This window comes from Microtus oregoni, unplaced genomic scaffold (genome assembly GCF_018167655.1).
Source record: "Microtus oregoni isolate MIOR12 unplaced genomic scaffold, Mior012 000023F_ref0000262, whole genome shotgun sequence".
Classification (NCBI taxonomy): domain Eukaryota; kingdom Metazoa; phylum Chordata; class Mammalia; order Rodentia; family Cricetidae; genus Microtus; species Microtus oregoni.
The window spans coordinates 35,544,030-35,555,474 of NW_024543082.1; the positions used below are offsets into that span (position 1 = coordinate 35,544,030).

General features: G+C 46.5%; 1 protein-coding gene across 1 annotated transcript; it reads right to left on the minus strand.

Annotated features, from left to right (window-relative positions):
- Positions 1–4,135: 4,135 nt before the first annotated feature.
- Positions 4,136–9,665, minus strand: Kcne2 (potassium voltage-gated channel subfamily E regulatory subunit 2). Its single transcript, XM_041673407.1, has 2 exons — positions 9,544–9,665; positions 4,136–5,072 (listed from the first exon to the last, which is right to left on the minus strand). The coding sequence occupies exon 2, from the start codon at positions 5,060–5,062 to the stop codon at positions 4,691–4,693; it is 372 nt and encodes a 123-aa protein (XP_041529341.1). The 5' UTR covers positions 5,063–5,072; positions 9,544–9,665; the 3' UTR covers positions 4,136–4,690.
- Between the last annotated feature and the right edge of the window lie 1,780 nt (positions 9,666–11,445).

The following is an 11,445-nucleotide window of genomic DNA, read 5'->3' on the forward strand; positions in this document are numbered from 1 at the left end:
TACACATCCCGAAATGCACCGCTCCGCACGCAAGCACCGGCGTGAAGGTCACCACTTGAGGCGCAAGCGTGTTGGGTCTAGGCTGTTACCAGCGCTACCTGGTGCCGCGCTGGGTTTAAGGCGCCTGTTGCTCCAAACGCAGGCGTTGTGGGAATCAGGCAAGTCACCTGGGGTAATGAGAAATGCAGAAATCCAAATCGGACCCTTAAGGGAGGTCCACAGGTGTGTTGCGGCCTGGAGTCCTTGGTTCATGCCGCGGTGCATCTTCATCCTCCGCTACATTGGCTGATTTCGGCTTGCTCTTCTCTACAGCTGAGGACAGGGGTCCCCAGTTGGTTTGTTTTTGTTGTCCCCCCACCCCCAGATTTAGCATTTCTCCATGGGAACAACATGGATGCATCGTCCTTTGGGATAACTGAAGGATGCATCTGCATTAGGTTCCCAAATTCTTTTCTAACCATTGGTCCCTGAAAGCGTGCCGAGTGGGGAGGCGCACAGGGAGCAGCCCTGGACAGGGCTGCGGAGAGGGAAAGTAGCCACCCGAGCTCCCCACTTCGACCCCTCCTTTTGTAGAGGGGGAAGCTGATGCCCGGTGCTGTCATTAGAAGTCCTACAAATACCCTGTAGTGGCAGGGTGGATATTTGAACCCAAGAAATTTAAGTTCAAATCTTGTTATGCTTCTTTGTGGAGATAAAGTAGGCCATATTAGCAAGCAGAGGCGAAAGCAGACTTGGTTGTGCCAAAAGGGATTTTTTTTTTTTCAGAGAAAGTAACAAATAAACCTTGCTCTAAGCACTTCGAGACTATTGTCTAATTCACATCTATGAGGCCTGTAAAGGACACACTTTATAACCATTTCACAAACGACGAGACGGAAGCACAAAGAGCGGCAGAGCGGGGACTCGCCACAGGTTGTGAGGCCAGAATCAGATCAGCCCTGCTCCGTTTGAGATGGCTTCAAATCTGGTGTGCGGGACCCACAGGCTAAGCAAAACAAACTCCGATAGGGATGGAGGGATAAAACCAGCTGTTTGAACGAGCATTTTCACTGGGAAAGCCTCACTTTGGTGGAAGTTGACCCTGGAGGGGGAGGTTGATGAGCACCTGGACACCCAACACGCATGTCCAGTGTGTTAGTTGTCTGCACTGTTAGCGAAACTAAACACCTGGGAAAAGCCACTTAGGGAAGGAAGGGTTTGTCTAGGCTGGCCCGAGTCCCCAGGGGGAAGCATAGCGTGATGGAGGCCTGTGCTCACTTGGTCTTCTCTTTGTTCCATCCGGGATCCCAGCCCAGGGAATGGTACCACCCACTTAGAGTATGTCTTTCCCTCTCATCTAACCCAATCTAGATAATCCCCCACAGACATGCCCGGAGGCTTATCTGCTATGTGAGTCTAGAACCTGCCAAGTTGACCATATTAACTACCACTTAAGAATATATATATGTGTGTATATATATATATACATATATATATAATTTCTCCTGTTCCCCCCATTATTATTACAGATTACAATCCATGTTGTAACTATGCCTTCCAGTGTTGATGATAAAATATGCTTAATAATGAAATTCTGGATTTAGCCACCGCTATATTTTCTTGGGTAACAGATAAACCAACAGTGTGCATGTGTGTGTGTTGGGGGGGGGGGACCCATGTGATCTGTGCTCTGAAAGAGAAAAAAAATTCCCCATATGTGACTCAGACCTGCAAGGCGCATACCCAGCGAGGTCTTAATGTTTGTATTTCAAAGAGCTATTTCTAGATGCTGGAAGAATTCTCCCTGCAGGGTGTCAGAGACAGTTTTAGATGGTAGAAGAACTATTCCTCCAAGGGAAAGAGAGATCTGTAGTTGTGCGCTTCTTCAATTGTGCGAAGAGAACCCAGCAGCCTCTCTGGCTATTGTGGCTGGACTGTGCAATCCAGTGGTTTGTTTTCCTCAGGAGGTACTTTAAGAAGCTGGGATAACCCCAGGATTCAGCTTTGAGGTGTTAGATAAAAAACAAAACGAAAACAAAACTGATGTTTGTGCAAACTTCGTAGGCTATGAAGGTCGATGAGATAAATGTGTACCAAGAATATGCAGTTTTTACTGGTCAAGGCTGGGGCCTAGTCGGAAGAAGGTTCAAGGGCCTTGACTAGAGACTGATTAAAAAGAAAAGTCTGTTGCCCGGGTAGAAACCCTGTGTAGATAGAGCCCTAGGTTGGCATCTCTGAGTCAAGGCTATCTAGGATGGCTGTGTCAGAATCTTATTTAGCCTTCTGGTCTGAGGGAGGAGGCCACTCATGACAGATCTGCACTTAGAATATGAAATCCTCCAACACGGTTTAGTATCTCTGGTAGTTAAATGAAAAATGTAGGAAGCAGATACTTTCTCTGTGTTGTATCTTCTACAACCAACAAATGCTGGTTGGCTTTGTGGTTCGTGGCCACCATGACTCACGTTAAAACTTGGTCCCCAATATATTGAGATGTGGGAGACATTTAAGAGGTGTTACCCCCCACCAAAGGAATCCATCGCCTTTGGTGGAGGGAGTTTCATTCACTGGGCTGGATTAACACCAGGGCACGCATAGTTATAATGAGGTTGTGTCTGGTGTGTGGTTTCCACTACACACACTAGCTTGGCCTTCCCCTTCCTGCCACAAATTAAAGCCATGCGAGGCTCCACCAGGAACCTAGCAGATGTGGGTGCCCATTCTCACAGGCTTCCCAGCCTCTAGAAACATGGCCTCAAATAAACCTGAAAGAATTGCCCAGTCAGGTCATCTCATATGGCAACAGAAATGGACTTCTTTGAACCTTGTCTTGATGCTCCGAGGTGTGAAGCCTGGCTCACAATGTTGTGCCCTGGCCGCGACAGAGGAAAGATGTGGGGTATGGAGACACCATGCTAAGGACCAGCATGTCCCTCCTTTGCCCTGGACTTCCCGCCTTCAGCGGTTGTGTCCTGATTCTCATGGCTCTGCTCTGGCTGTGTCCACTTCCTGTTGACCTCTGTAAAGACCATTCACATTCCAGTGCACAGCTGACCCCCTCCCCCATGTGTGAGCTTCTGCAGCTCAGAGGAGCTCACTCTCCTTTCATCCCTGGGGCCCAGATGGGAACCCAAGCAGATAAACGTCACATCTTTGAATTGATGAAGAAGACATCTAGTCCTGATGGATTACAGTTTTCTCATCTGTAGGCGAAGGGTACAGGTGACCTCCAAAGTGCCCTTCAGCTCTTGCATGATAGTACCATGTACTCCATGGTACAAAATATTCATTTTTTTCCCCTCCATGACAAGATTTCTTTGTGTAGCTTTGCAGCCTGTTCTGGAACTCGCTCTGGAGAGCCGACGGGCCTTGAACTCAGAGATCCACCTGCCTCTGCCTCCCGAGTGCTGGGACTAAAGGTGTATACCACCAGCCAGCTCATTTTATTTTTTTAATGATAGGTTACATTGTATGTACGCATATAGCACGATGTTCTGAGAATGCACACATTGTGAAGTGGCTGACATCATAGCATCTCATGTAGGTAAGGATAATGACATCCACTCACTGATCAGTTTGTTTGTTGTTTGCTTTGAGACAGGTTTCTCTGTGTAGCCCTGAATGTCCTGGAATGCTCTGCAGACCAGGCTGGTCTCAAACTCACAGAGATCCGCCTGCCTCAGCCTTCTGAGTGCTGGGATTAAAGGTGTGCGCCACCATGCCATGTCCGGCCACTTATGAGCTTTTAAGAAAGCCTTGTTGTTGACCATATGGTACAATGGATCTTGAATGGCTTTGAACCTCAGTTAGCTCCTTCCACCTCAGCCTCCTGAGGGTTTGGGTTATGGTTTGCACCCCAGGCCCCTTTATGTAACCTTTGACCAACATCTCTCCATGCCCCCTCCCCATGCACACACACTATGGTGCAAAGGATGAAGCAGCCACTGTCTAGTTCTCAGAGCTTCGGTCTTGTCAAACACATGTGAAGATAAGCTGCTATATATAAAAACAAGGACTGAAAATAAGTAAAAAGTGTGATGTTTAGAAGAAATGCCATATTTTTAAAAATTATTTTTCTGACTTGGAATCCAATTTCTTTTTTATTTAATTATTTTTATTTAATGTTCATTAGTGTTTTGCTTTCATGTATGTCTGGGTGAGGGTGTTGGGTCCCCGGGAATTGGAGTTACAGACAGTTGTGAGCCACCATGTTGGTGCTGGAAATTGAACCCAGGTCCTCTGTGCCCATGAATCAGTAAGCTCGCCTGTGAGTTCAGCAAACCTGTGAGAGATTTAAACCTTGGCTTCTGAATAACACATTTGACTTATTCATAAATTGAGTTTGCTACATTCAAACTAATATTTCATACGAGAAAGAAGGTTGAAGGATTTGTAAATCTCTGCTTTCTATTCCCATTGCCCCTGCTCAGGTCCTCTGCTTCATGTTTGGCTCTAGTCTCGAGACTGAAATTGATTTACATGACATTTATATTGCGTAGCAACTAAAATAGATCTTCAACACAGAGTATCACCCCAATGGGCTCATGTAAACCACTGAGATAGAAATGTCACCCGTGCCAACTGGCCAGCCAGGCCATCAGTGCGAAAGTGTTCACACAGAAAGGAGCTAGCTTTCTTCTGAGCAAGGACAGGTCGGACTTGCTAAGTGGAAGAAGCACCCCTTCATAACCAGATGCACCCTCGCTATTTGTCAGGGCGACCCTGAGAACCCTGTTGCCCCCTTGTTCTCATGAATGGTGGCCTTGGGTTCTTCCAGATGCAAGATCTGACTTTTGTACTTCTCTTGCCAGTCCTCCACGATGTACTGGTGGTAGGGGTCCTGGGAATGCTCCCGCCGCTTCGACTTCACCGTGCTTACCAGGATGGCCACCACAATGAAGGAGAACATGCCAATCATCACCATGAGGTACAGGATGACGTAGTAGAAGTTCTCAGCATCGACTCTGGCCTGAAGCGCCTGTTCTTCGGCTGTTGTGTTCTTCCTCCAGTTGTCCATATAAGTAATGAAAACCTTTCTGAAGACATCCTCCAGTGTTTGTGTAAAATTGGCTAATGTGGTCATGTCTCCTTTGCTGTAATTAAATGATAATACAGATTAGTAAGGCTAAGGCCCTACCTTCATTTGGCTGCCTTCAGGGAGGTTGGGAGGTAGATGCAAGTGGAGAGAATGTAATAATTTCATTTCTTTTTCTTTTTCTTTCTCTTCCTTCCTTCCTTTTTTTGAGATCTATTTAATATGTATTCTGCCTGCAATTGCTGGAAATTGAATTCAGGACCTCTGGAAGAGCAGCCAGTGCTCTTAACCTCTGAGTCATCTCTCCAGTCCTGAGAAGGCAATTTCTTAACCTGTCTAGTGATGGATTAAATTCAAAATTGGATGGTCTTTAAACACACCCATTTTTATTCATTGTTTGACTGTACTATTACAATAAAATGTAATGGAAGACATAAAGCTGTATAAAGACATTTATGCATAATTATATATGCACACATTAAAAAGGGGGAAAGACTAAAAGGAAGTAGATCAAAATGTATACATTTTATCTACTTATATATATTACATATACATATGTGTAGCCATATATTTTTGTGCTTTTTTGGTGTTTTTCTTGAATGTTGAATTCTCATCAATCATCTTGCATTTCTTTTTGCTAAAAAAATAAACCAGTGACCTCTCAGCCACTAACAGAATGTATCTGTGTGTGTGTGTGTGTGTGTGTGCGTGTGTGCGTGTGTGTGACATGCATCCAGCATGTTTGCTGTTGAACTTGAACGAAGCAGTGGGCACTCTGCTTTTACAAATTGTGGGGATTTAGACATAGCATTGAGGCAAAAGTTTGCAAAGATAGATTTTTTAAAAATATATCCTATGTCCTAGGTTTATCAGGCATGTCTATCCTGCGGCTCATTGGCTGCAAGCAACACAGACAGCTGTACATGCAGCCTCAAAGCATAAAGCTACTTAAAACATTATGACATTATTAAGTGTGTGTGTGTGTTGCAATTTATGGGATTTTTTCTTTGTAACTACTTGATTTCATAGTTCTGGTGTGGACTTATTTGGTGACATTTGTCACAGTGTCAAAAGGTTGTTTGTGACTACTAGACAGATTTTACACAGACACACACACTCACACACACTCACACACACACTCACACACACACACTCACACACACACTCACACACACACACTCACACACACATTCACACACACACACACTCACACACACACACTCACACACATACACACTCACACACATACACACTCACAGACACACACACTCACACACACTCACACACACACTCACACACAGTGGAAAAGAGTGTTTTAGATGCTGATGCCAGAACATAAACTGAACATTCCTAAGTCCTCAGATCCGTCTTTCCTCTTCATCCCCACTGCCTCTGCCCAGCCACCACCATCTCTCTAAACACCGCGTGCTCCTCTACGAAGCATCTCTTCAGGCTGTATCTGTCCTTCTCTCTGCACAAGGATGCTCTCTTTACCAGAAGGGAAGTAGGGCGATGCCATCACCTTACATCACAGGATGTGGACCTTCCTGATGGCCTAAAAATAACTTCCTAATTCCTTAACAAGATTACCTGGCCTGGCCTGAGTTCCCGCCTGACCCAACTCTGCACTTAATCCCTTACAACAGAAGACTCCCTGCAGCCAGCAATGGCGCTTGCTTTCTTTCTTCCGAGCCAGTTCTTGCCTGAGGACATTTCAGTCCAGCCTCACTACCTAGGATTTTATGCCTGCTCCCTTGCCTGCACTCTCTCTGTTCTTTAAGCCCCAGTGTGAGCTGCCTTGGCCATGTGTCTGTACTCTCCATCACGAGCAGGCAATGCCAGGCACCCTTGTCTGGAGACGACTGCCCGCGGACTTCCAGGAATTCTCCCATGCAACTCCTTCTCCCAAATTGCCCTAGCTGAGAATCTTGTTCCCAATACTCGTTTTTCATCTGACTTAAAAAAAAAAAAAGAGGATATATTTATTTTATGTGTGTGGGTGTTTTGCCTACATGTATGAATATGCACCAAGTTCATGCTTGGTGCCTGAGAAGGCCAGAAGAAGGTGCTGGGTTCCTTGGAACTAGAGTTGCAGACACTTGTGAGCCACCACGTGTGTGCTGGGAACTGAATTCCAGTTTTCTCCAAGAGCAAGTCCTCCTAACTGCTAAGCCTTATCTCTGGTCCCTCACTTGACGTTTTAACTTCTGTTCTTCAAAGGTCTTTAAGATCTCTCTCTCCTTCTCCCCAGCACTCAAAGCCTAGTGGGCTGAAAAAAGAAAGTTAGCAAACAGATGGGATTGCTCCCAGGTGTACTGGAAACTGCAGAGATGAGCTGCTACCGCCTTAAACGGTGTTTGCTGCGGCCGAGCAGAGCCAGACTCATTTTTCTCCATAGCATTTATGTCTGCACATAGGGAGAGCTGAGTTCAGTTTCAGGGGACTCCTAGGCTCCCCACGGTCTAACAATCTCTTCCGCAGGTATCCTGAGGTGAGAGATTTTAGTAGGGCATTCCACTGGCGCCACTCAGGCCTGCTTCCTGGTGTGGGCACAGTTGCCAGCCCTTGAGAGCTGAGGGGGGCCTGCACCACCTACTATTGGCTCGGCTCTTTGCTCTAAGCAGGTCACGGGTGCTTTTTGTTCAGGCTTAATCACAGGCTTGAAAGGGCCTATGAGGATTAAATAAATGCCTGGGTGCTGACCTCTGTCCAGGCAGAGCAGACTCTGGGAGAGGGTTCACGTTTTCAATACCGAGGCATGAGATGAGGCTGGGCCGGAAAGTCTGGTGTTTCCCGACCATGGAAAGATTCAAAGCATGGTGCGAAAGCAATCTCACTGATAGGGGTTTGTTAAAACATATTCAAAGGCTAAGCAGAATGCACTATGGACGTGGAAAAGGGAACATTGGGGGGAGAAGGGCACAGCACAAGAGGGGTCAGCGAGATGGGGAGAGGAGCTGTATGAGAGAAGGAACCAAAGCTAAGTATGGCGCATCACTCTCCGTACACGGATATTCAATAGGAAAGCAGGAGCTGGGAGAGGCTCAGCGGGTAAAGTGCTGACTGGCGAGCCTGAGGACCGGCCTCTGGATCCCCGAGTTCATGTAAAGCTGAACACAGTAGTGCTTGATTGCATATGTAGAATTAATGTAAAGCTGCACACAGTAGCGCTTGCGTGCGTATGTAGTCCCTGCACTCCTGGGGTAAGATGGGAGGGGGATACCAGAGGATCCTGGGAAGCTAACAGGCCGCTTTGCCTGGAGAACACAGCAGCAAACAGGAGACTGTGTTCCAAATGAAGTAGGTGAGGACGAACTGTACACTGAGGCTGTCCTCCGATTGCACCTGTGCTCTGTGGTAAGTCTGGTCTGCAATCACATGCACACATGCACACACGTACACGTGTGCACACACAAACTCACATACAAATTACAAACAAACAACTAAAAAAATCTGCAGATTATAAAGGATAATAGCAAGCTAACATTAAAAATGATAAAGGAGTTAATTTAAATTTTGATTCCTAGAATAACCACTGACTTGATAGACAGCCACCATATTTGGCACACATACGTGCCCTTTATAAGTCCCAAGGGAGGCATTTTACTTTAGTAATACCCAGAGAACAGTTGTGTGCAGTCATTTGAACTGTATGAGATTGCCTTAGGTCTATGCAGGTCTAACTGGTCAGCATCACGTGGTTCCACCTAGTGGGAAGTGTATCCCCACTAAACGGGTTTTACTGAACAGGCTGGGTGCCCAGAGAACAGAGACCCGCTTGCTCTTTGGCGGGGTTACGACCACAGCCTAGCACTTAGGTCTGTCTAAGATCAGGGCTCTCAAAGGCTGTTGTGCCTGGGCTAGAACTGACCGAGACCAGTGTCCAGTACTCAGCCTGTCCTAGTGGAGGCCACACAATGTGGTAACCATGTTTTCGCCTCCTGTGGCTGGCTCAGCTGCATAAAGGACAAAGATGGAGAGCAGGGCCTGAGCTTGCATGCTTCCTTTGGCTGTACCCCGTCTCTAGATCACTGAAGGATCCCCTAGTCCCAGGTCCTCCTACCACAGCTCTATGAGGTGACTGCCAAGGACAATCTAGACGTGACAAGGAAGTTACACGTTTGACCCTAATGACCAAAGCTTTCTTTGCTTGAAATATGGTGATGACTAACCTTATACGTGCCAACAACAGACAGCCAAGTCATGAGTTTTTATGGAAAAAGATAGAGTTACCTACATTTGTCATGAATCCTTCATTTAAAAAAGCACCTTCAACATTTTCATCTGAAGGCAATTCTGAAGAGATGAACAAGGAAAGGTTTGGAAGGGAGGGAGGCGCGCTAGAGGAAAGAAAGGCAAACATGCCCAGAATATGTGTGTGTGTGCACCCCCGTGTGTGTGTGCATGTGTGTATGCATGTGCGTGTGTGTGTGTGTGTGTGTGTGTGTGTATGCATTCAGTTTTCTGAAATAAGGAAAAGGAAAAAAGTTACATAACTCTCTTTTTAAAAGCTGTATAATGAAACTTACCTACACGTGCGTGAGCAATGCAGGAGGCCTTCTGAAAACCAGGCTCTACCCGTCTGGCTGGTGTGAGCTCTTAGGACTACACAAATCTCAGCAGGCTGCGCACTTTCAGCTTGAGACCCAGTAAACCCTCACTGACTGGAGTCTGCAGCCCTGGGCTTTTACAAATCCAATGTTTAATCTTAAGTGGAAAGTTAAATACTGGCTGGCAGTTGGGAATTAACCTTGATGCCTTGCTAGGGGTGGGGCATGGAGTTGCGGGTATGGAGCCTGGCTGCGGGTGAAATAGCTCAAGTTCCCTCTTTGCGATGGCTGTGTGAGCTTCTTCTGGGGAGATGTGGGCACCTGCTCACCCCAGAGAAGGCAACAATGACAGACAAGAGTTACAATTCCCTCCAAATCCATCCTGCTGAACTAATGAGTTTACAGAGTTACTTACAGGACCATGGACGAGAGGGTGCTTACAGGAGGGTTGGTACCACCCCGCTGCCCCTGGATGCTGCACACTCTATACACATAGTACTTCCTGAGATCTGAGTTGCACAGGACAGAGTGCAGGGACTAGAATCCCAGGTGAGGTCTAGTGACCTCCCCGCAATTCCTAGAAGGGAAAGTCTGTGGGTGACGACGGCTCTTGTTGAGGGTCTCTCAGAGGTAATCACATATATCCTGAGTAAGATGGCAGTAACTGTTGTGCTTGGAGAATTCCACAGCAGGGACCCGTGATGTTCTTCTGCATCAGTGAACACTGAAGACCGTCCCTCACAGACATACTCACAGGCCAACTAGGTCTAGGTAATTCCTTAAGTGAGACTCTTTTCCCAGATAATTCTAGGTTGTGCCAAGTTGACAATCCAAGTGGACCAGGGCAGAGGAGGGTGGTAGTGATCCCCAAGCCGGAGAACTAGCATATGTGAGTGTCACCACGTGCCAGGGGCTTCTCCAAGGGTTTATTATAGTGACTTCATATCATCATGGTCACAACACAGTACCCAATCTTCTGTGAGTGACAGCTCAGAAATCCAGGACCAGAGAGATGGAGAGAGCTAGATAGGTCAAATGTGTGCCCAGATTTGAATCTAATTTGAAAAGGTCAACCAGCATCACTTATGGGCTATATGGCCATTTGTGATCATGTGACACAAGCCGTGTGTGACCGTGTGACACAAGAGTGGCTGGGTAAAATTAAAATAAAATAAAATTAAGGCTAACTTTGCTTTCCAGATGGGTTTCCAACTAGATGGTTCTCCAAAGGACACGGTTTGAAGCCTACTGAGTGTTAGAGGGTGGTAATGTTCCGTGTGTACTAGGTGTAAGGTGTATCTGTAATTCTGCACCTCATTCCCAGGATAGCCCTAATTCCCTTTACTACAAAGACAAGGCAAACCCAACCGATAACGAGTCTGGTGGTAGACCAGTTGACTTATGGGCACCTCCACAGTAATGGAATTTGGATGTTCCAATGAAGGGTCACTGGGTGGTTGTGCCTCCTGTTGGTGGAACGAGTAACAGGCATTGAAATTCCTCCTAACTCAACCTCAAAGGTCTAAGTTCTATTGCTACCGCAAGAGGACCCAGAACGGTACACGTATGGTAATCACAGTCAGTTCTGGAAAGAGGTCTGTCATGGAGGCTGACAAACTCAGGTGAGTAAATTACCCTGGACCTCGACATTTGTCTTCCTCGGCTGTGAGATGGGGATGGGAAGGGTCCCTAGTTGGGCTGTCATTATATGAGACACTGGAGATACTGCGCCAACCACACAGCTTGGCGCATAGTAAGACAGCAAGTTCTGTAGAAACATTAACTTTATCATTATGAGAAGGAAACAAGAGGTGTGCCAGTGCAAACTCACCATCCTGAAAAGAATGGTCCAGAACCAGGTCTCCTCAGTAGTTTATCTTA

Coding starts and splice junctions, on each gene's coding strand:
- Kcne2 (XM_041673407.1), bottom strand. CDS start 5,062: ATGACCACATTAGCCAATTTTACACAAACACTGGAGGATGTCTTCAGA.